Source organism: Papaver somniferum, chromosome 1, assembly GCF_003573695.1.
Source record: "Papaver somniferum cultivar HN1 chromosome 1, ASM357369v1, whole genome shotgun sequence".
NCBI classification, from domain to species: domain Eukaryota; kingdom Viridiplantae; phylum Streptophyta; class Magnoliopsida; order Ranunculales; family Papaveraceae; genus Papaver; species Papaver somniferum.
In genome coordinates this window covers 200,879,400-200,903,888 of record NC_039358.1, presented here as the reverse complement: position 1 = coordinate 200,903,888, position 24,489 = coordinate 200,879,400, and the positions used below count along the sequence as shown (strand labels likewise).

General features: G+C 36.6%; 1 protein-coding gene across 1 annotated transcript; it reads left to right on the top strand.

Annotated features, from left to right (window-relative positions):
- The first annotated feature begins 261 nt into the window (after positions 1 to 261).
- On the top strand, positions 262 to 1,697 carry LOC113312081 (peroxidase 17-like). The gene is made up of 3 exons (XM_026560849.1): positions 262 to 560; positions 652 to 843; positions 940 to 1,697. The coding sequence occupies exons 1-3, from the start codon at positions 345 to 347 to the stop codon at positions 1,543 to 1,545; spliced, it is 1,014 nt and encodes a 337-aa protein (XP_026416634.1). The 5' UTR covers positions 262 to 344; the 3' UTR covers positions 1,546 to 1,697.
- Positions 1,698 to 24,489: the final 22,792 nt, after the last annotated feature.

Here is a 24,489-nt window from a genome sequence, read left to right as displayed (position 1 = left end):
AGAAGACAGGGGTAGCAGAATCGATAGGTAGGTCCAATGCATCGCGTATTCAACTACACAATGAGCATCCATTTTTTTGGCCGTCAAATCTTACAGCTCAGAATTGCATGATACTAAAAATGTACGTGTACTCTGTGTTGTCATGCCCTTAACGAAGAAGTGTGTAAAATTGGTTTATCACTTAAATGAGTCATTATGAAGTAATTAAATATACTTTGTAACGTGTGACTGATTTTTGGGGTCTATAAATGAATGAAATTCACCAGACCAGTGAGTCCATCAAGTTCCCTTCACTCACTACAAAATCAATTACTGTCTCCCATCTCTACCCAACCAGAAAAACAATGTCTCCATTCAATTCATCTCTCTACTTTCTCATCTTCTTCCTTGTTCATATATCCATGGCTTCTTCTTCTGCGGAATTACAACATGGGTTTTATAAACAAACTTGTCCGAACGCTGAATCTATTGTCAAAAAAGTGTTGAGAAATGCCATGGCCAAAGAACTCAGGGTTGCTGCTTCTGTTATGAGATTACAGTTCCATGACTGCTTCGTTAATGTAAGTAAAAATCAATTTCACTCTTTCTTTTCCTCTATTTTTCTTCATTTCTTCAATTTTCTAGATGCTCTGTTTTTTTGGTGTAAAACAGGGTTGTGATGCATCTCTGTTACTTGATGATACACCAAAGATGCTTGGTGAAAAACTATCACTCTCCAACATAAACTCACTGAGATCATACGAAACCATCGATGAAATTAAGGAAGAGTTGGAGAAACACTGTCCAAATGTTGTTTCTTGTGCTGATATCATAATCATGGCTTCTAGAGATGCTGTTGTCCTGGTAACAAACAAAACCCAGAAACCCTTTCCTTGATTCTGCACAAAATAATCAATCACACCCTTTGATTCTGATTTTGGGATTTTTTTATTTTTGCAGAGTGGAGGACCAAATTGGGAAGTGAAATTGGGCAGACAAGATAGTTTAATAGCAAGACAGGAAGATTCAGACAAAATCATGCCAAGTCCAAGAGCAAATGCAACATATCTAATAGACCTTTTTGCGAAATTCAATCTCTCTGTCAAAGATTTAGTAGCACTTTCTGGGTCTCATTCAATCGGTAATGGAAGATGTTTCTCAATAATGTTTCGTCTTTACAATCAATCAGGATCAGGTAAACCAGACCCAGAGCTTGAATCAGAGTACAAATCAAAACTGAACAAGCTTTGTCCAATCGGTGGTGATGAAGAAGTTATTGGTGATCTTGATGCAACACCGCATTATTTTGATAATCAGTATTTCAAGGATTTGGTTTCTGGTAAAGGGTTTTTGAATTCTGATCAGAGTTTGTATTCTGCTGGTGAACCGACGAGGAAGTATGTGAAGATGTTTAGTGAGGATGAAGGTGAGTTTTACAGAGCTTTTGTTGAAGGGATGGTGAAAATGGGGGATTTGCAGTCTGGGAAAGCTGGTGAGATTAGGAAGAATTGCAGAGTTGTTAATCCAAGGAGGATTAGTGGTAACGGGTTTTGGTTTGCCAAGTAATTAAGGGATTATTAAGTGTCTTTGTTATTTGTTTAACTTAATTAGTGTAGAGAAGTGAAGAGATTAGATTTTTGATGATACAGAGGAATATTATATGTTTTTAAGTATCTAAGTTCAATATATTTTGATTTTTTCTATTGAAGACAAGTCTTTGTTAAAAGCAGTTTTTATACAAACAATGTATTTGATTGTTAGTTTTTTTTTGAGAGGAATCTTCTTAAAACAGGGTATGAAATTGTGGACAACCAGCTAGGTGATGCATGTAGTCTCACAATCATGCATCTACAATGGGAAACAGTAGTAAGTTGAGTGGGGAATGGGCATTTTTGAGTGACTAAAACCAACAAACAATATTAAGGACCACTGAAACCTCTTTTTGTTTGAGGGCAGTTGAAATTTGTTGCTGATTCATTCCGCCGAAGAAATGCAATCTCACACAACTCAAGCAATTTAGAGAGTGGTTTAGATTTCTCTTAAGAAAAGCTAAATTTGTGTTTGTGGTTGTTTACGTCATTATTATATCATTAATTTCTTATAATAAATACTTAATTAATCTCTTATCATAAGTGTTTTATAATTATCTTAATAAATATACTTTTATTAAATAAATAATAAATTTGTTAATTAAGAAACATAATAACTTTTAAAATTCTTTTTAACCAATTACATTTTTCTAAATATATTTTTATTAAATAAATATATTAATAATTATATCGATATAAATTAGAGATAATCAGTGTGGTGTTTGAGAGTGGTGATGCATGGAGCCGATGACGATAATGATTGTGGTGGAAAAGGTAGTGGTAATGAGTCGTTCTGGTGGCGGTAATGCAGGTTCAGTGTCGTAGTGGGAAAATGTTTATTGTATGTCAATAGAAACAAAAATAACATTATTACAAAAGTTGTGGTTGATTTTTTCAGTAGGTCCCACTACATGTTTCAATCGGTGATTTCTTCGGGACACATATTTCGGTCAACCTAGCAATTCTTCGTAAGAAACATAATAATTAAAAAATATGAAAAACAATTATCAGTTATATAAAGCCAACAAAAAAATAAAAAGTGTTAAATTGACATAATCTTTTTTACTTGTTATGGATAATGTCATATTTATTCTTGCAATAGATAAATCTAAGGTTGTAATTGTTTCTCATAACTGATTATTAAAATTTTATCTAACGTCTAAAATTTAATTAACAGATTACTAATTTTTCATTTATCTTTCATAATAACCATTCCGTTAATTTTCCATAGTAGACGTTGCATCAAAAATGATAATAATTAAATTATTCTATTAACAAAGATTTTTATTAAACAATGATATTAAATATAATTCGATTAACTAATATCTAAATTGGCCAACATTTATTAAGTGGATCACAATGGTGTTCGTGACGGTGTAAAGGAAAAAACATTGTGGTATGGTTGGAAACGGTGACGGAAGCTATTTCAGTAATAACAAAAATCGTGGATGGTGTTTTTGTAGTCGCAAGTATTGGTGACCAAATTGCACCAGTGAGTAATTTCGCACCGTCTCACGTATTTCTTATTAAATGGCAGAACATTATTTTTGTTAAATAATGAAGGATAACATAGTCTATTGTCATTAGGTCAAGTGGTTAACCATTTGACTACTATCTATATTTTTATGCAGCGAATAACCTCACATTTACAAGATCAATGTCGTAGATTGTCTGAGGGTTTTGAAGAATTGAAGATATATCTTTTCTGAGTCGAATGGGTTGCCATCTGAAATGGCTCAACTTTTTATAATATAATGACTTGGATAAATGAATTAGTATTTATTTGTGTTATTCAGATTGTAAAAGCATACGATGTAATATGTACTGTAGAGTCCATTCTGAGTTTCAATCTTTTTGGACCATTTTTAGAGGGGACAAAATCAACAAGGATCTTGACATTGTTAATACGTACACAATTATTTATGGGACGAATACCCTCCTTCTGAAATTTTGTCAAATTTAGGGAATTGGGAAAGAGCTTTTATTAACTATAACCTACATAAAATAAATCATTAATCCAACCAAACGGATTCCTATAATTATTAGCATAACTCATAAAATTATACATAATTTTTATATATAGCCAAAAATGTTGCAGTGGAAAATATGGAGAAAGTAAAGAGACAAAGAAAAACCCTAGATATGGAAAATATGTTGATCAGGATAATAGGGTTACATGGAACAATATCCTTTATATACATGTAGAAGAAAAACCCTAGATATCTAGCTGGGCCGCACATCTATGGGCCGTGGGCCCTACAACACTCTCCCTTGTGCGGTCCAATAGAACTTTATATGCAGTGCTTCACATTTAGTGTCTCGAATGTAGTTCTTCAAATGTCGTCCTCTCCTTGATGACTTGTGTCGTAATCAACTGCCTCATTAAAACTTTGACAAGGAAAAACCCATTGGGACAAAACCTTGGCACAACTCCTCACATGTAGTACTTCACATGTTGTATCTGGTACTTTACATGTAGTTCATCACATGGAATACGGACTTCAAGGACCGCCAAGTCTAAGTTAATTGCCTCCTTAAAACTTCGTCAGGAAAAACCCAAAGGGACAAAACCTGAACTAAATAAAAAGAGTACACTATTAAGAAAACTTAGAACATACTTGGATGTGTATATGTTGCCTCATTAAAACCTTGACAAGGAAAACGCAGTGGGACAAAATCTTGACGAAGGAAAAAGAGTACAACGTGACAGATGCAAGTAAAGGTGATCCATTACAGATGATCACTTTGCTCCGTCGAAGTTGACTAGTTGCTTCACAACTCTTAAGGAAGAAAATCCTCGTGGGAAAGACAATATCCTTAGATGGGAAATCATATTCCCGGTGTTTGTTGTTGTCTCATTAACAACCTTTCCGAGCAACAAAACCCGGTGGGAGAAAGTAACCTCGGTGAAGGAAAAGAGTTCAACACACCATTAGATGCTCCCCCTGATGCCAGACAATTTTCATTAGTCTAATGCAGTCAAAAGAAGTTGATCACACATTACTTTGGTGGCTTGAATGTTTATAAAACCATGTTGTTGATTCTGGAAGTTACGTTGCTTAAGACAATATCGCGTTTCATTTCTTTGATTCAGATATTTTCAGTAATATCAACGCGATCTCTATGTCTTCAACGTTCAACATACTTGATGTTTTTAGTGTTGTCTCGCTAAAACCTTGTTGAGTAACAAAACCCTTTGGGAAAAGCTATTCTCGATCGAAGGGAAAAAGAGTACAACACAGGTTCAATTTCGAAGTAAAATATGTCGACATCATATCCTTGGATCCTCCGCCTGATGTCGGCATCTCCCCCTGATTACTTTCAAAGTTGTTCCAGACAGTTCCTTTAGTCATGTACTTTTCGAAACTGAATATCGGTAATGACTTAGAAAATAGTCTACCATGTCTCCCCCTGATTACTTTCGTTGGAGAAGAGATTATTGTTCCTTCATAATCAACAACCTTTGGATTGCAGTTCCTTTAACATTCCTTTTTATGTCTTTGCAGGGATAAAACAAACTCATGTCAATGGTTAGTTTTAAGTACATGATTACATTCACTGTACCATTCCAAAGACGTTGCGTTGGCGTTGAGCTATATCTAGCTAACAAGGTCCCCGAGAATGTAAAATTTAATCGAGTATATGACTATACTAAGTACAACAATGCGTATATTGTTACTTAGATATGGGAATTTCATCTTCCAACACATCTTCGTCATCTTCCTTTAGACGAAATGGTCACTTACTTACATTTGAACCTCAACTAATCATGGGAGTGCTATCAGGATGCATGTCTTTATTAAATTGCCTGAAAACTTTAGAAAAAATGCAAACTGGTGGAATAATATACCACAAGCTCAGTATTCGGTCGAGCTTTCCCCAGATTTTTCATCTCAAATTCGGATTTCAAATAGATTTTAAGGTCTCTTATTACATCAAGAGTACCCATCATGTCTGTATCATCGACATATATAGCTACAATTCCAAATCAGGAACTTTCTTGTGAATACTCAATGAAAATAACTTACTTGTCTATCCCCTCCAAATCAAAAAGTCACTTAGACGGGTATTCCACACCCGCCTGATTGCTTCAATCTATAAGTGAGCGTTATATCTAACTGTAAACGCTCTCTGTGGTTTAAAGTCACTTGATTTGGGAAACAAAAGGCTATCAAGTACTTTTGTAAATATCTATTATCTCTTGATTCTTTCAGAGATACGTAACAACCACATATATATGCTGCATTTCAAGTCCTTTTGAAGTTACCAAGCTAACTAAGTAGCGGAACGCTATAACGTTCATTAGTAGAGGACAATTCCAGGTCTTTGTGAGAAACCTCGCGCCACAAGGCGAGTCTTTCTACTTTAAGACTTCATTCTTCTCACTGCGCTTGGTGATGCTTTTTCAAAAGTTGTTGTAGATAGTGGTAAAAGGGGTTCTTTTCGAACTTGTGAAGGTAACTCTTTATTTTTAAGATTTAAACAAATAAATAAATGAAGGAAATTAATAGTAATGTCAAGATTTTAGAAAGATTAAGGCTCAGGATTCACTATTAATTCAAGTTGATTGGTTATAAATAATATTTCAGAAATTATTATTAAGCTCTTTTCTTATTAAATCACTTTTTAATTTAAAAGGTGTCCAAATATTAAGTTGTAATCCTTAAGCATGATTTATCAAAGAATTATTCTAAGCATAAAACATCAAACTGATTCACAACTAATTAAGAAAACCATTTTATCCTTTTTTTTATATTTATCCAAGTGAATTAAATAAAGTAAATAATTAAAGAAATTATAAATAAAAATATTACCAATCAAACATGAGTGAATAGATCCTCCTTTGCCTCAATCACCAAGAATTTAGCCTCTCATCATGTTGGAAAAATACTCAAAAGATTTTATTAATGCTCAAAAGTTGAGTACAAATGATGAAATAAAAAGAAATCGTTTTAAGACTGTCCTTTGCGACACACAAGAAGCGTAGGGAAGAACGGCACTTCAGAAGTGCTGTAAGCTCGTCGTGGGAAAGGAACTGAGAATTGTCTCAAATATGCGACACTAATCAACGACTTTCCTGGACTGTACAATGTTCTTCGTGTTCTTCCTTTGACAGCAGCAGAACGTTTTCTCTGTCGACTCTTCTAGTGATTCTCTCGGCTCTAAATCTCTCCCAATCCCGTGCTAACCTTTCCCAAACTGTTTTGCCTTGTATTTATAGTGTTTCAGGACCAAAAATCCCCTCATTTATTGCGTATATTCTCCATTTAATCTGAATATTCCTTGCTGCCCATAATAACGATAATTTCCATTTTTAAGCCCATGCACGCGTTAGATTTGATCCTGCACGCTCTAGTTAGCCTTATCCACGTCTCAGCACTCTTTCAACGCTAGTAGAACTCCTCCATGCACACAAGAACTTCAATTTTGCTCGTGTTACAGTACATGTGCTCTGTTTTGGGTGTGTGAATCATCACGCGTTTTCCAGCCAATTCCGATCGAATCCACTGCCCAAAATGTGTTCCTTAACCTATATCACATCTCTCTATCAAATTTCAGCCATTGAATCGACCCGTAACCCCTTCATTTTTGTGATCAAACTTCTGCCAGTTGAGAATTTCATTTCCCGCCAAAAAACAATTTTCAAACGAAGAAGAAAGGGTGTCCCCCTATCCTGAACTAGGGTGCGAATAGCAGGTGTCCACTGAGGTGCCCCATAACCGATAGTGAGAGTCCGAATAACAATTGTCCTTCAAGGGTGCCCCGGGCAACTTTTCGAGCCGAATTTTCCAAAAATGTTTATTTCCTAAAAATACATAAAAACACAATATTAGTACAAAAATAGAGTTCCAACAATACGGACATTGATGACAAATTAGACACAAAAATGCGTCTATCAAATACCCCCAAACTTATTATTTGCTAGTCCTCGAGTGGCGGAGTGTTGTCTCCGGAGGGTTTACCAGAGGTGTACCCACAAAACCTTTACTTCAGACCCTAGCTATCTACAACGAACCTTGGAAGGCACTAAAGAATCTCCTTGGTTGGCATACTTATTGACTACAAGAGGAAGTACCCTGATGCGAAATTCCAATTGATGTACACGAGTTTGCACTCAAGCATACTAAAATTCATACATAAGTGACAGACCTCTACTCATATAGTTGCACTATGGACATCATATTCGGAGTCAAACTAATCACATGGAAAGATTAAGAGATGGATATAGAAAAACATAGATGGTTTTGATGTTTACTAAGTGAATGGCTTTTCCCATATCTGTCTGAAGGCCTCTGCCAAAGTGAACCTATCCTAATGGATTGAGATACTAGTCTGACTAATATCAACACACTGGCATATACAAGGGTACCAGTGGTCGATAACCTAACTCTAGGTCAACACGACTAGCATATACAAGGGTACCAGTGGTCGACTTTATTGAATTTATTCCTTTTGGTCAAATGGTCTGGTCTCAATATTTATTTTATTTTTCAACTTTTTGGTAACTACCATTTTTTTTTTATGGTATCTCAATCATTCTAATTCACCCTAGCATTGATAACAACTTGAATCGTGGGCCCCACCTATCACTTAGAGAAACATAGTTTAAAAACAAATAAAAATAGAAGTGAAAAGGACTCAACGAGATATGGTGCAACTATCATGTTATTTCTAACACCTGAGCTATGTGCTTTTATGAATAGACTCTATAGATGTTTCCATCTAATCAGATTGGTTCCTCAACTCCTACAACCAAGATGTTTCCATCCACTTATATTAGTTAGTTCCATCCTGAATACGCATAAATTTCTAGGCTCTGGAGTTTATTTATTGCAACTAAAAGATTTTCACATACCCCCAAACTTAAATCTAACATTGTCCTCAATGTTTCCAATGATAAAATTAACAGAATGAACGAGGAGAAATTGTTACCACTTGAAGCAAAAAGGGTTGAGGAAAGATATTACCGTGTTGCGTGAGATTAGGTTACCTCCCAAGAAGTGCTAAGTTTAAAGTCTTCAGCCAGACATCAAATACCTCAAAAAGGATCTTCACCTTCCAAAGTCATATACCAATAGCCGAAAAAGTTGTGGGTCCATAATACCAAATAGAGCTAACACCAATATGAGACAATTGCACTGGCTCAGAAAAATGAACAGAAGGAGCACATCCTCATCTAAGGTTTCTTGCAAGACAACCGGATCTATACAGAGCCTCCAGTTGGGCTTCATAAGGGTGTCTTGAAAAATAGATTCATCTGAAAAACGGGTTTCTAATATATGGATTTCCTCCTGAACAGTATCAGGCGGATCAGGTTGTGGAGTCTGAATAGACTCAAGCGATACTTCAGATGCACTAGGCTTGAGTCCCAAGTTAGGGACTTCTACTTGGGATAATTGACAATCTCTACCCCCAAATTTAGGGTAATCATTATTCTCCGTAAGACCTTTAACTATGGATTGAATTTCCGGATCCGGAGAGTATTTAAAATACTCTAGAGCTTCTTCTAGTTCACTACACCCAAACTTAGGGTTTTGGGTGTCCCTAGATAAACTAGTCACAATATTCCTAATTTCTAGACCATCCGGTTCCTGAAAAAGGTCAATTTCTTTCTCTGAGTTATAATCAGGTGGTTCATCCTCTAAATTCTTTTGAGGTATACTATCTATAGGACTTATATGTTTCATATCCTCTATGGTCATCCCTAGAGTTTCCTTATTGTGTTGAAGCGCGGTTGCTGGCCTAATCTCATGATCACTATCCAAATCGGAAGTTATAGGCAAAATCTCAGATGGGCCTACAAATGCATAATTGGGGTCCAGCTTAGGAGGATCTTTAGGCTCTTCGAAATAAGGGCTTAGGTAGATTCGGTAGCTAGTAATGGTTCAAACCTAGATTTCCATCTATCGGTATCTAACATAGGAATAGAATCCAACAGAGCATTTACTTGTTCAATGTTGCTATCATCGTCGAAATCCATGCTAAAACGGGCTAGGCAACTCTCTAATGGATCTTCCGATTCGGTGTTTGGTACACACTTCGGAACTAAGGTTCCTATCATGTTGACCTCTTCAATGCACGTGTCATCTAGCTCATAGGGTAGCTTACTAATATTAAAAATGTTCAGTTCAATAGTCATATTACCAAAAGACAAATTCATAATACCGTTTCGACAGTTAATGATCGCATTGGATGTAGCTAAAAACGGGCGACCTAAAATCACTGGTATTTGGTTCTCTGGGTCAGAGATAGGTTGGGTATCTAGGATAACAAAATCCACCGGATATATAAACTTGTCTACCTCTATGAGAACATCCTAGATCACACCACGAGGAATTTTAACGGACCTATCAGCTAACTGAAGTGTCATCTGTGTAGGTTTCATCTCACCAAGTCTTAGCTTAAGGTACACATGGTATGGCAATAAGTTCACACTGGCTCCTAAGTCAAGCAACGCTTTCTCAACACGGCACTTACCTATTGTACAAGCAATGGTAGGGGACCCTGGGTCTTTATACTTAGGAGTAGTGGTATTCTGAATAATAGAACTCACATGACTAGATATGAAGGCTTTCTTCTGGACACTGAGCTTACGCTTTCGCGTACACAAGTCCTTAAGGAACTTGGCATAAGAGGGAATCTGCCTAATTGCATCTAATAACGGAAGGTTGATATTAACCTGCTTAAAAACCTCTAATATATCATTAAAGTTGGACTCCCTCTTAGTCGGAACTAGCAGCTGGGGGAACGGGCTCTGGGAACAAAGCCGGGCTCATCAGGACCCTCATTGGTCTCTTTGGAGACTCTATCAGTCTTCTCATTTTCTGGCTCATAAGGGTGAACTACAACATGTTCACTATCAGGCATGGCAACCTTATTGTCAACTTTCTTTCCACTCCTAAGGGTTATAATAGAGTTCACATGATTGTACGATTTCTATGCTTTAGGATTGGGTTGAGTTTGACTAGGAAACTTACCTTTTGCCCTCAAAGACTCATTTATATGACTAACCTGGGTTTTCAACTCGGAAATAGCCTGAGAGTTAGCCTGACCTATTCTCTTATTTTCTTCTATACCTTGAGCAACATATTGCTGAACTGCATAGTGTTACGAGTTAACAAAGCAAGAGACTCTTCTAAACTCATTATCTTCTTATCCGAAGGGTTCTGAAACTGTGCCGGGGCTGAAGGATTCTTAGGATATCCAAAACCTGGGGGAGCTTGAGAGTTACTAGACTGACCTTGATTCTGGCCCTTAGACCAAGAAAAGTTGGGATGGTTTCTCCAGCCAGGGTTATAGGTTTCTGAATAAGGGTCAAACTTCTGACGGTTATCGAATCTAGTATTGTTATAAAGAGCATTGGCTTGCTCTTCAACAATATGTTCTTCCCAAAAAGACTCTATTCTACCACTAGTATCACTAGAATGACCTAATTCCAACGCTTCTAACCTTTTGGCTATGGATGCTATTTTAGCATCTGACTCATAGGATCCTTCTACCCTATTGACATTTCCTCTACTTAGAAGAATTGTTTTCTGGGGTTCCCTATTATTTTCCCATTGTTGGGTCTTATTGGCGATTTTATTCAAAAATGTCATCGCCTCATCAACAGTTTTATTCTCAAACCCACCTGTGCATAAGGACTCAACCATGGTCGTTGTTGAATAGTCTAAACCCTCGTAGAGGATCTGAACTAACCTAACCTTCTCTAAACCATGATGAGGACATTGAGAAATTAAGTCATTGAACCTTTCTAAATACCTATATAAAGATTCTCCCTCTTGTTGAGCAAAAGTACAAATTTGTGTCCTAATAGACGATATTTTGTGCCTTGGGAAAAACTTATGTATAAAGGCAGATGTAAGTTGTTCATAGGTTTCAATTGACTCAGAATCCAAACTATACAGCCAAGATTTGGCTTTATATTTTAAGGAAAAAGGGAATAACCTAAGTTTCAGTGCATCATCACTAAGGTTTTTAATTTTCAGAGTACTACATACTTCCTCAAATTCCCTAACATGAAAATAGGGGTTCTCATTCTCTTTTCCTAAAAAGGTTGGGAGCATATGTAAAGTCCCAGGTTTGAGTTCATAATTTTCCTCGGTTTCAGCTAACTTGATACAAGACGGACGAGAGGTCCTAGTTGGGTTCAATAAAGCTTTTAAAGTTGCCATTTCTGGCACTACCAAAGGACTAGGAGAAATTTCTTCACAAAGACGCAGATTCTCAAAACTGAAGTTTCCAAAAACGGGCTCTCTAAAGAAGAGTCTTCGAGCTCCCCGCCTCCACAAGAATAACTACTAGGTTTATCACTAATCAGACGACCTAGAGTATCTCTTTTCTAAGACCTATTAACAAAATCGGGCATACACTAAAAAAATCAAAAAGAAATAAAAATCCTAACAGGAAGGTTCTAGCAATCACACAGCAGGCTGACTCGACTTTACCACATCAAACCTAGATATTTCTAGCAAACAACAAGCATGATGGCTCACTTAGATTGTTTCTAGACTAGCTTCTATATCTCGAAAGGTAATTCGTTAAAATTTAAGCAAACCCCTCTGGAATCAATTCGAGTCAAAGTAAGTTGAATCGAGGCGAGGGAAGCTTAGTGGAGCTTTGATACCCAAGGCCTCACCGCAGTACAACGCGGCGCAGTCACGCATTCAACTCACAGAAACCATCATGAACTTCGAAGTATGCTAAAAGAATAACCAATATCCTTCGAAAAATTTTCCTAACAAGCTCGATACCCTATAGGTCTCTTTCTAATCAGATTTTAAAGCTTGGGTTCGCGTTAGGTTTTGTTCTCCTAAAGCGGGCAAGAAGGGAGCGGTGATGAAATCCGAACCCTTATCTTGTTAAGGCCAGGCCTTGCCCTTTACTAGTAAAATAAATACAGTCCAAATTCGTCCTCAATCAATGATCACCTTAAGGAATACAGTAACTCGCTTACAGGAGATTCGTGAGTGTTTCGATTGGACTTACCTCCCGTACCAGGCGAGGGATGAATCGTTGTCGTCGACTCGGGCCACGACTCCTATGCCGTGTGCGAACCCGAGGGGCCGAGGTGATATTGTAATCACCGTCCTTCCCTGCACACAGTTTGTATTTAACTACCCTTCCGTAGGGTTTTTAAAAAAAAAATAATAATAAAGTCCAAGAGTCCAGTCCAAAGTCCAAATAAAGTAAAGTGCAAAAGAAAAATAAAAATAACCTAAAAAAATATATATATATATATAAATCTCTCATTTTTTTCTCTCTTTTCTATATATAAAACAAAAAAAAAAATTCCTCTTTCGCTCCTTTCGCTTTAAGCTTTTCCTTCCAAGGTCCTTAGTACTCCACTTCGAACCTGCAAATCAAATACAAAAACAAACGTAAAAAGGAAAAAAAATAATAAACCTAAAAAAAAATCTACCTAAGCACAGGTCCGCGTCGGCGGCGCCAAAAATTTGATGTTTTTTCAAAAGTTGTTGTAGATAGTGGTAAAAGGGGTTCTTTTCGAACTTGTGAAGGTAACTTTTTTTTTTAAAGATTTCAACAAATAAATAAATGAAGGAAATTAATAGTAATGTCAAGATTTTAGAAAGATTAAGGCTCAGGATTCACTATTACTTCAAGTTGATTGGTTATAAATAATATTTCAGAAATTATTATTAAGCTCTTTTTCTTATTAAATCACTTTTTAATTTAAAAGGTGTCCAAATATTAAGTTGTAATCCTTAAGCATGATTTATCAAAGAATTATTCTAAGCACAAAACATCAAACTGATTCACAACTAATTAAGAAAACCATTTTATCCTTTTTTTTATATTTATCCAAGTGAATTAAATAAATTAAATAATTAAAGAAATTATAAATAAAAATATTACCAATCAAACATGAGTGAATAGATCCTCCATTGCCTCAATCACCAAGAATTTATCCTCTCATCATGTTGGAAAAATACTCGAAAGATTTTATTAATGCTCAAAAGTTGAGTACAAATGATGAAATAAAAAGAAGTCGTTTTAAGACTGTCCTTTGCGACACACAAGAAGCGTAGGGAAGAACGACACTTCAGAAGTGCTGTAAGCTCGTCGCGGGAAAGGAACTGAGAATTGTCGCAAATATGCGACACTAATCAACGACTTTCCTGGACTGTACAATGTTCTTCGTGTTCTTCCTTTGACAGCAGCATAACTTTTTCTCTGTCGACTCTTCTAGTGATTCTCTCGTCTCTAAATCTCTCCCAATCCCGTGCTAACCTTTCCCAAACTGTTTTGCCTTGTATTCATAGTGTTTCAGGACCAAAAATCCCCTCATTTATTGCGTATATTCTCCATTTAATCCGAATATTCCTTGCTGCCCATAATAACGATAATTTCCATTTTTAAGCCCATGCACGCGTTAGATTTGATCCTGCACGCTCTAGTTAGCCTTCTCCACGTCTCAGCACTGTTTCAACGCTAGTAGAACTCCTCCATGCATACAAGAACTTCAATTTTTCTCGTGTTACAGTACACGTGCTCTGTTTTGGGTGTGTGAATCATCATGCGTTTTCCAGCCAATTCCAATCGAACCCACTGCCCAAAATGTGTTCCTTAACCTATATCACATCTCTCTATCAAATTTAAGTCATTGAATCGACCCATAACCCCTTCATTTTTGTGATCAAACTTCTTCCAGTTGAGAATTTCATTTCCGCCAAAAAACAGTTTTCAAACGAAGAAGAAAGGGTGTCCCCTATACTGAACTGGGGTGCGAATAGCAAGTGTCCACTGAGGTGCCCCTTAATCGATAGTGAGAGTCCGAATAACAATTGTCCTTCAAGGGTGCCCCGGGCAACTTTTCGAGCCGAATTTTCCAAAATCGTTTATTTCCTAAAAATACATAAAAACACAATATTAATACAAAAATAGAGTTCCAATAATACGGACATTGAGGACAAATTAGACACAAAAATGCGTCTATCACTTGGTGACAAATAATCGTGTATGTCATATAGGCTTTACACTTGGTTGGTTAGCACTACCACACCAAATACCTGTATATTTGTCAATGAACCAAGTTCTACCTGGATTGTGTAGGCCAAATATGCTCTTTGTTGAAATTTAAACAACAAGAAGCAAGGCTCGATCTTATCTTTCTCTATTTCCTTAAGAAAGTGTATATGAAATTAATCATCAATACTTTCGCATGATCTTTCCATTGACTCGTACGCATTCTCATAATCCACTTGGGATGTCATCGTTCTCTGAAATCATTAAACTTCGGAGCGTCCTCCAGTTTGATTCATGGACATATTCAAAGACAATATTATGAGATGATTTCTGATGATATAAATAAGTTGTGCTTTATTCACCTACTTCCTTTCTAGATGAGGTTTGATTCGAACCAAGTGGTATCTCCAACTTTCTTTATGGAGCCACGACCTCGACCACACTTCCACTAAGTGTAGTTGCAACACCCTGGTCTATGGTGTATATCCATTATTTGAGGATTCATAACCTTGCAGGTAGGTATGCAGATGGTATGTGTGATCTCATCACTTTAGCGACATCAATGTACATTCTGAAAATCGATTATTCTTTGTCACTTCATATTTACATTTGTGGAGTATAAGAATCAATATGAGACACAGTAGGAACACACCACGACAATTCATGTCGTTCCCTTAGAAAATACTTTTTCTTATCTCCCCCAACGTCCGGAAGACTGTCTCATTAAAGTGATAACCTGTAAATATAGTGGTAAGAGATCCCCTGTCAAAAGGTTTAAAAATGCGGATAGTTATTAGACATTTTTGTCCAACAGAGTCACTTAATCATTTTGATGACCCATCATAGTACGATGTGGAGTCGTAGGGGCACATATTAGTGAAACCAAAAATGTGTAAGAACAAAAGAATGTCAGGCTTATATCCAGTTACCAACTGGTACGCAAAGAATGGTTGACCAATTGTGGGTCTAAAATGAGTAAGTGAAGATGTGTGTCATATTGCATATTCCCCAAGCAATTAAAGGTAGGTTTTTACGCATAACCATGCCTTAGGCACCATCTTATGATAGCCTTTGTGAAATCATAGGGTATAGGATGCTCTGCATTGATTCTATTAAATACTCAATAACCATCAAGTCCTTTTGATGTATACTAGCTAGCATTTACAAGGGATGGTGAGCCCTTACATGTATAATATTTGCTAGTAGTTTTCCAAACGAAAAATTTCTTGAGAACTATAACTAGTCCAAAATTTTAAAACATTCACCAGAGCCATAAGTCACTTTAATGGTCCGCATTCTGCCTGAATATTTTTTAAATTTTCACCTTGTTTTTCTTTCTAATATGTAATTTTTACCATTTGCATCTTAGGATGGTCTCGATCCTGTTTTAATGAAGACTTTGTGAAATGATTGATATTCTCTTACTTGGGGGGGTTGGGTGTTGTGCATCTAGTACTTTAGAAAACACTCATTGAGAGATATGTCGTCACTTTGCATTCTTTCAATCTTTTTTCCCATTTTCGTTCACTCAAAAAAAAAAGATATTTGTATGAGTTATTTCAAAACAATCATCATGTCACAACCAAAGTTGCTTTATGATTATGATCAAAGCCTATATGAGTCAATTCCCAACATTTCATCGACGGAGTCAATATGGATTCAATAATCCAAATATTATAGTGAATTACATTGCGTTAGATTGACTCATTAGTTTCTCTAAAATATATTTCCTTCTAAATATATTAGAGACTATAAAAGATGCAATCAATTACATGCTCATCATATTGATGTTCCACATGATATCCATTTTCACGGGTTATAACAAGGCGTGATTATCTCTCGGTACATCTAGAGATTTTGCTACGTCTTTGTTCTATCTTGAACAAATTTTGAGCAATGCTGCGCCCGATGTTCGAATCCTTATAGTCACATTATAAGGAAATAGTGCAACAACTAATTTAAATTCTTTAAGAATTTCGTGTAATAAGTGGTGTGACCTTATTATGTAACAAAAAAAAATATATCTCATTTACTTTAGAGTGTTACCATTCATGAAGATGATATACTTTTCATCATAATGTACGATTGATCCTTATAACTCAAGTACTTTTGAGTATATCTCAAGTGCTTTAGAGGATTTCAGTCTCGTGGAAATGATATCCTTTTCATTCCACAAGAGCATACACTGGATATAATTCTTCGCATAAATTTTTTTTTCTTTATTTTAGATAATATAATATCGGACAAACTATCATGTAGACAATAATTTTGGATCCAATCATGCAAAATATAGAATCTAACCATATGAATTCGATTGAATAAAGATAGACAATAAGAAAAATTGGCAAAGTTCTTGTTGCCATTAATGTTGACTTCTAGCTATGATATGACCTTCTCCAAGAATATAATGAGTTTTTTTCCATTAAATTCCCTATATCTCTTATAGTTGACTACTAATATATGATACTTGCATTACAACACTTGTACCATTGTCACTAAAATGCTTATACCAATATTTTCAACTCTCACTCATATGAGTCAGAATTACATCTTTGTCCCATTATAGGTAGATACATTTACTTTGTATCATTACTACTGGATCCAGAATTACATCTCTGACTCATGAAAACTTTTGTGAGTTTCTTTCCACAAAAAGTGAGGTTTGCTTTTAATTAAAACATATCATTGTCGAAGTTATTGACTCATTATAGTCTAACAAGTGGATTACATCCCACTGAACATTCAAGTTTGGGGGAAAATGAATGTTTCGACAAACTTCCTTCAAAGCATTACATCGTCTGAAGTTAATATGTCGCCTTGGAAATGTTTAAGGTATGACTTCCTCTTTGAAAGGTGTATCTTTACAAGTTGAAGATTTTTATGACGAAAGTATTGTACTTGTGCACACATACTTCTATATCATAGACTCTTTAATGGTGCTCAAGTACTTCTGAGTCAAAAAAGTCAAATTAGAATCGAATTGGTTTAGTCAAAGTCTGGTCAATTATTTGGTCAAGACCCGGTCCATTGGGTTGACAAGGTCATGGTTAATGAATATAAACATATACGGTCCATTATATATGAAGTATTCGGGCCCATTGTTATTAAGTTTGAAACTATTAGCATGTGATCCCAAAACATATGGTTAACCCTAAAAATTGAAAAAAAATATTCTTTCAAATGTTCTGATCGACAGACATGCATCATAGTTCGATCATGATGAAATTTTTACAGTTGCGTCAAAACTATGTTTTTACAAACATAATAAAATTTCAATAAAATCCAACGGCCAGATAAAATTATATTCATGTTTTGGTATGACTTTTCCAATTAACGTTTCTGTGGACACAGCTGGAAATATCACGTACTTTGGAGTATTTCACCTGGTTGGATCTTTATGAAATTTTCACAGTGATTCAACGAGAACCATATGTAGCACATAAAAAAATACAGAATAATCTAACGGTTGGAATTCCTAAAACATACGTTTTTCTACGCTGTTATAAATTAGGGTTTTCCTGAACGTACACAGATTCATTAAAATCCAGTTTTGGCTGAAACTATTAATATTTCAAAAGAGTAAGTAATACCTAATTGGGTCGAACATATTAAAATTTCATGAAAATCTAACGGTGAAATCTTTATGTTTGATAATCATATATTCGTGGAACCCTAAAAAATACTATGAAAACGAAATTCTTTTGTGGAACATGTATACCTGGTAACACATCCATAATGAAAATTAATCTTGATTAGAACCACGCTAATATCTTTGTGAAGGAATCCATGATTAATCTCGAGCGATAAAAATTAATAGAAATTTTTTTTGCACAAAGTGGTAGAGTCGTGCTTGATAAATGTGAAGCACTGCATATGAAGTTCTATTGAACCGCACAAGGGGGAGTGTTGTAGGGACCACGACCCATATATGTGAGGCCCATCTAGATATCTAGGGTTTCTCTTCTACATGTATATAAAGGATATTGTTCCATGTAACCCTATTATCCTGATCAATAGAAACCTCTCTTTGTCTCTTTACTTTCTCCATATTTTCAACTGCAACACAAAATAAATTAAATAAAAAATAAAATAAAAATAAAATTAATTATATAATTTTCATAATTAAAGCTATGTAAGATCTATAGTATAATTGATGATTTTTAAAAATCAATGTAATCATGATTGGGAGAAAATAACACCATCTTAGAATTTTTTGTAGAATAGTAGTGCGTATGGAGTTTTAGAAAATTATTTTTTTTGGAAAAGAATCAATAATTCCTCTCCATATAACCAAGAACATTATCCCAAATAATCAATAATTCCTCTCCATATAACCAAGAAAGAAAAAATAGTGGTCCAGCTGAACTTGTTTTAGAATTGCAAAGAATAAAACCACAACAACACTAACACGAGAACTACCGTTTCCGCAAAATAACTAGAGCATACGAGATATCACGAGCAAACCCGAAAATAACAAGAGCAATTAAAGAATATTATCGGAGGAAAAAGAATATGGTATATATACTCCTCTCTTGGGCTAATTATTTTTTCTTAATGCAGAACGTTTTGAAGTTTCTTTGGCAACCGAACAAAATCTCCCTTCCTTTAAAATGCTAAGTCATATGAGCTTCCACGTCGCACGGTAAGTGTAACACCTCCTCAAATTAAATTAGATAAAAACTTTGGGCATTAGTAATTCTGGAGAGGACACTTGGCGGAACTTTATTGGTCGGGACAGTAAAACTTGGATTACATTCTGTTTACACCCTATATTTAACTGGCCGTTTATAATCCCATTAGCAAAAACGTGGGTACACAACACTTATGTGATGATTTACAACTAACTAATTACTTACACTTGGTTTACACCAAATACTTAACTGGACTCACGTCCGTTAGGTATACAAAACATCCGTCACAAACTATACATAACTGATACACTCTTATCGCTTAAGAAAAATCTGGAATGCTTTCATCAGACCATGATTCTTCCCGTGAGAAATTAAACCTAAGTGAAGTTTTTTTTTCTCTTTTTCATCTTCATCTTAATCTTCTTTTCCTGTGATTTTTAGGTTTAATTGACCGGCTTGTTTATTTTTGTTTGTTGCAGCAATTAATGAAATTCCAGGATTCGTGGTCGCTGTTGGGTGAATGAATTGAACAAGAATTGAATTTCCGCCATGAAATAGGTTGAGGAAGAATTGGTTTCTCTTTATGTGTATTCTTTTGGCGAATAAATTGTATGACGACGAAGTAGTTACTCCGGTGTTCTTTTGGTATACTTCTATTCTTTGGAGAATTTTGCATGGATATATCAATAACCCGAAGGACAAATCCAATGAAGGTGATGCAGTGTTTTGATACGATGCAACACCATACAAAGATCCAAGGTCCGATGACAGCCGGAGTCTTCCACGATGTCCAGAGTCCAGGGATGAAAAGTTACAGGTGACGATGGTGCAGAGCTTGATTCAAAGCCTAGTTGATCCGGAGATGCAGTCCATCACTCCACATACTTCTTACATGTTTTTCAACACAATTCACAATGACGAAGCATGGTCTGTCCGCCGCCCAGCTCAACTACGAAGATTCAAGCAACCCGAAGATCTAAGCTCCGCAGTCCAAGTGAGGGGATTACGACAAGTTTTTCCGTTCATCTCTTTGCACGTATACGATCAACAACCAAGTATCTTCGGAGGTGCAACGAAGATAAAAATCTGTTCCTCCAACCCTACGATAAAAGGTTCACAAAACCATTGTCCAGTTTAAACAAAAGATCAAGCAACAGTCTTTTACAAAGACTCCAAGTTTAAAATTGGCAGTATCAGAAGTACACTACCAAGATTCTTTTACAAAGATTCAAAGCTCTGCCATGTCATGAAGGGGCATGGCCGACGAAGATGCAAAGCCATGTCAAGAAGGGGCATGGCCGACGAAGAAGCTCTGCCATGTCACGAGGATGCATGGCGGATGACCATGCAAAGCGATGTCACGAAGGGGCATGTCCGACGTTGATGCCAAGCCATGACAAATATCGCTGCTTGGTCTAAGCCGTAATAGACTTATCTTTGACAGATAACCTGTTGAGGGAAGGACCACTCTACGGCTCACATTATTGACATGGTCAAGTAATCCAAAGCTCAGAGCTCACCTTCATCCAACGTGCAAATTACGATGCCAACGATCAAAGTACCCAGAGTTTGATTCCACTGGATCGAAGTACAACACGAAGGTGCAAAGCCCAGTGGAGAAGGTGAAAAGTAAATAAAAAATCAAAGCTAAAGTACCAAAGTTTATGTCCAGTTCAAGCTTAAAGATAAGACAAGAACAAAATGGACGAGTCCCAGGGAAGCATAGCTCAAGATATTGTAGAGTCCAGTGAGGATGATCTCCAAAGACCGATGAGCCAAAGTCTTGCATGGACGATGATCCCCGAAAACGACGATGTCAAACCCGAAGGTAAAGCTTTTCACTTTCGTTTCTCCACTCCAATGATGTAACTCTCATTTGTGCTAGGATGCCAAAGTTCAGGTGTGAAGTAGTTTGAAGCTCGCACCCCCATGAATGCGAAGCACTTGGAGTAGCTCAAGTTCAAGTAATGATTGCTCCCAACAACATAACCAAGGTCATAGTTTCTATAATGATATGTAGCTACAGTGTAGCACCATTCGTCGATGCTAAAGTATCAGAGAGGCTATGTCGCAGAGACACACGATCAGTGGGGCAACAAAGTTCGAAGAATCAAACGACAAGATTCAGTACCTTCCCTAAGCAACAATGATGATGGCTTACCTCCAGACACAACCAACGTATCGGAAGTCAATTAAAAGATATGGGAAGACGAAACAGTTCAGTTCAAAGGACATACCAGTAGCAGAAGCAGCAGCCACGCCATGCGGCAAACCTCATTCAATGTATCAGCAAAGATTTTGCAAGAACAAATACTTTTGCTTCCACAAGCTTCAACAATCAACTTCTGAAACCAAAAAGGGGCATACATACATCACACCTAACTACAGAGTTTGAAAATACTGAATACTCCTTACATTCCTTACATTTTATTTATACTGGCATACATTATCACGCACACAACACACATTTTGCGTACTTGGTACGTGTCTTACATTTTTGTAAACTACATTTTTACAAATCTCAAAACACCACCGGTCTCATATCTTCATACTGGGTAAAGCGTTCACACGCAATCTCTCCGGGCTCCCCCATAAGCGTCTATGAGTGTACGACCAGGGGGAAGGCTTCCATAAGAAAGAGATGCCCAACATGACATGCCTTTGGCAGCTCAACGGAACGGGTGTTTGCAAAACATTCAGTTTTACACCACGTCTCCGGGAGACTTTCAAACCCCCACCGTTCGATAATCTCCTGGCCCGAGATTCGGCAACGGGGTGACAGGTTCAAACACTCATCTTACCTCTGCGACAATAGATTTACGATTCCCCACAATGCAGGGGCAAGATCAAACCATACAAATACTTAATAAATTTGTTACTGCTCATACGATGAATTTACCTTATTTATTATAATACAAAAAACTCCTACGAAATGTCGTCCACTTACATTTTTGTGCCGGATAAATTTGAGTAATCCTACGAGGCCCATGTATGATCCTTGGTTCAAGAAAATAGCCACATGAGCATGAAGACGAACATAAGAAAACTGTGGGAGCTGTAAGGAGGAAGCAAAGCAAACCAATAAAGCTGGATGTAGACAATACCAAGAAGCTACGAACAGCTACTGGTACGTATTAATAAAAGAGATGTTGCCTGACCGACGCCGGAGCTGCTATGTGAATAAAGCAATGTTGCTGCCCAAAGTTTTTGTCGCTGCTGTCAACAATCCTGATGTGCCAACAAAGCGATATTGCTACGATGCTGAGATCCACTTATGCTGCGTCTCATTCTCGGAATATGATGCATAAAGATCCACTTATGCTGTTGAGACGCACCTGTGTTGCTGTTGCTGTGGCAAACCCAACTCTGCTGTAAGAATGAAGGCACGACTGCTATGATGCTGCGATCAAGTTGCTGCCTCTAAGTGATGGACGTAGCTATTACCACCCGCTGGAATCATTAACCCATGTCGTTGCTCATTTGATTACCCGAAATGAGACTCGCAAGCGATGATGGTGCATAGTGCGACGATGATAACATAGCAACCTGACGATAGCTCAGACCATGTAACAAAGGCGATATGTCCAATGACAGTGATGAAATCAAAACGAAGCATAGTTCACCCAGAACTCAGCACCAATCCCAACGACAAGGAGCGGCCGAAGGAAACAACAACCGAAGCATGAACGATTATGGTGAGAGGAATTTTTCTTAAGGATCGCCTATCATCGACCCTCAAGAAAAGGGGCAAATTGTAGATACCAAATCATGCATCGTACACGTGGAGGGTGATTAGCAGTCGCAGCTGGATATAAGCATACAACGGCGCACACCGAATCAGTTCTAAGTTAGCTTAGAATCTAAGTAGATGTCATTTTTGTAAATAACTAACATCCATTTTCCTTATAAACAGAGGAAGATAAGGAAGAGAAGGGGAGGACTTGAGGAGTGGAAGAAAGAGGGAGGAGTAAGAAACCCAATACCTCTGAAGAGAGGAATAATAGCTGGGTAGTATTACTACCTTCGTTCTATCTTCTATCTTCGGTTTACCTTCGGAACCTTCGTTATACCTTCGTTTTACCTTAGTAACCTTCGTTTTACCTTCGGAACCTTCGTTATACCTTCGTTTTGCTTTAGTAACGTTCGTTCTATCTTCGTTTTACCTTCGTAATACCTTTTTTACCTTCGTTTTACCTTCGTTACCTTCGTTATACCTTCGTTACATCTTCGTTATACCTTCGTTATTGAAACTTTCACTGAACTTCATCATCATTAATGGGGTTCATCACCCTTGTAACAGATAAAAATCATAATAAAACTTTTTTTACCCTCCCGTGGATGTAGACACTCCGATGTCGAACCACGTAAATTATTGTTGTGTGAAACTATTGTTATTTATTTGTTTAAATTCATCTTCTACTTTCTGTTTTATGGTTTAAAACAAGATCCAATGATCTTGTTCGTTTGGTTGTTGCTACTAGAATAATGGTAGTAACAATTTGGCGCTAGAATCAGGCTATGGGTAAATAATTTATTCTACCTGTACTTTTAGTTTCTTAACCATTCTGCTATTATTCCGAAATTAATTTATTTCTATCATCTGAGATTTCATTGAATCGTTGTTTTCAGACGGAAAGTTTGTTTGGCTATCATCAAAATCCAACGTTTACCATCTGAAAACCATAATTATTATTTTTTCAGTATTTTATCAATTTTCTGAAGAGATTTTCAATTATAAAACCCATTTTTATCCATTTCTTTGAGAGTTCAGTCAAGACTCTTCGTTGCTTAATTTTTCCCTTCGTTTTATTTTGCCGGTGCACTATAAAATGGGTATTGTTATACCATCGTTTCCTTTGATATTTGCTTTCAAAAGCACGATTTCACAGTTACTTAACACTTTGTCTTACCATTGCTAGATCAAGCCTTGAGCCACCTTTCAACTGTTTGAAAAAATGATTCAATTGTAACTCAAAATCTGAAGTGCTCAAAACCTGTTTGTGAAAAGATACAATGAACCCATTATTTGAACTGGTTTTTTATGGGTAATTTTAAGGCAGGTCTGTTGGTCTACAACCCAATACTCTTCATTCCTAGTTGGTATGAACGGGTTTTTTATGAACTAATTGATCTTTGCCGGAATATGCACCGGATTTGTTATTTTTATTGCATCCATTCTGTCCCCCTTCATTTCTTGCTTTATTTTTAAAAGAACAGAAAATGAAAGTTTCTGCAGTTTTCCGGATTTAGCACTGTTTAGCCCAAGCTCTTCGTTTCGAATAGATAATTCTATTATTTTCTTT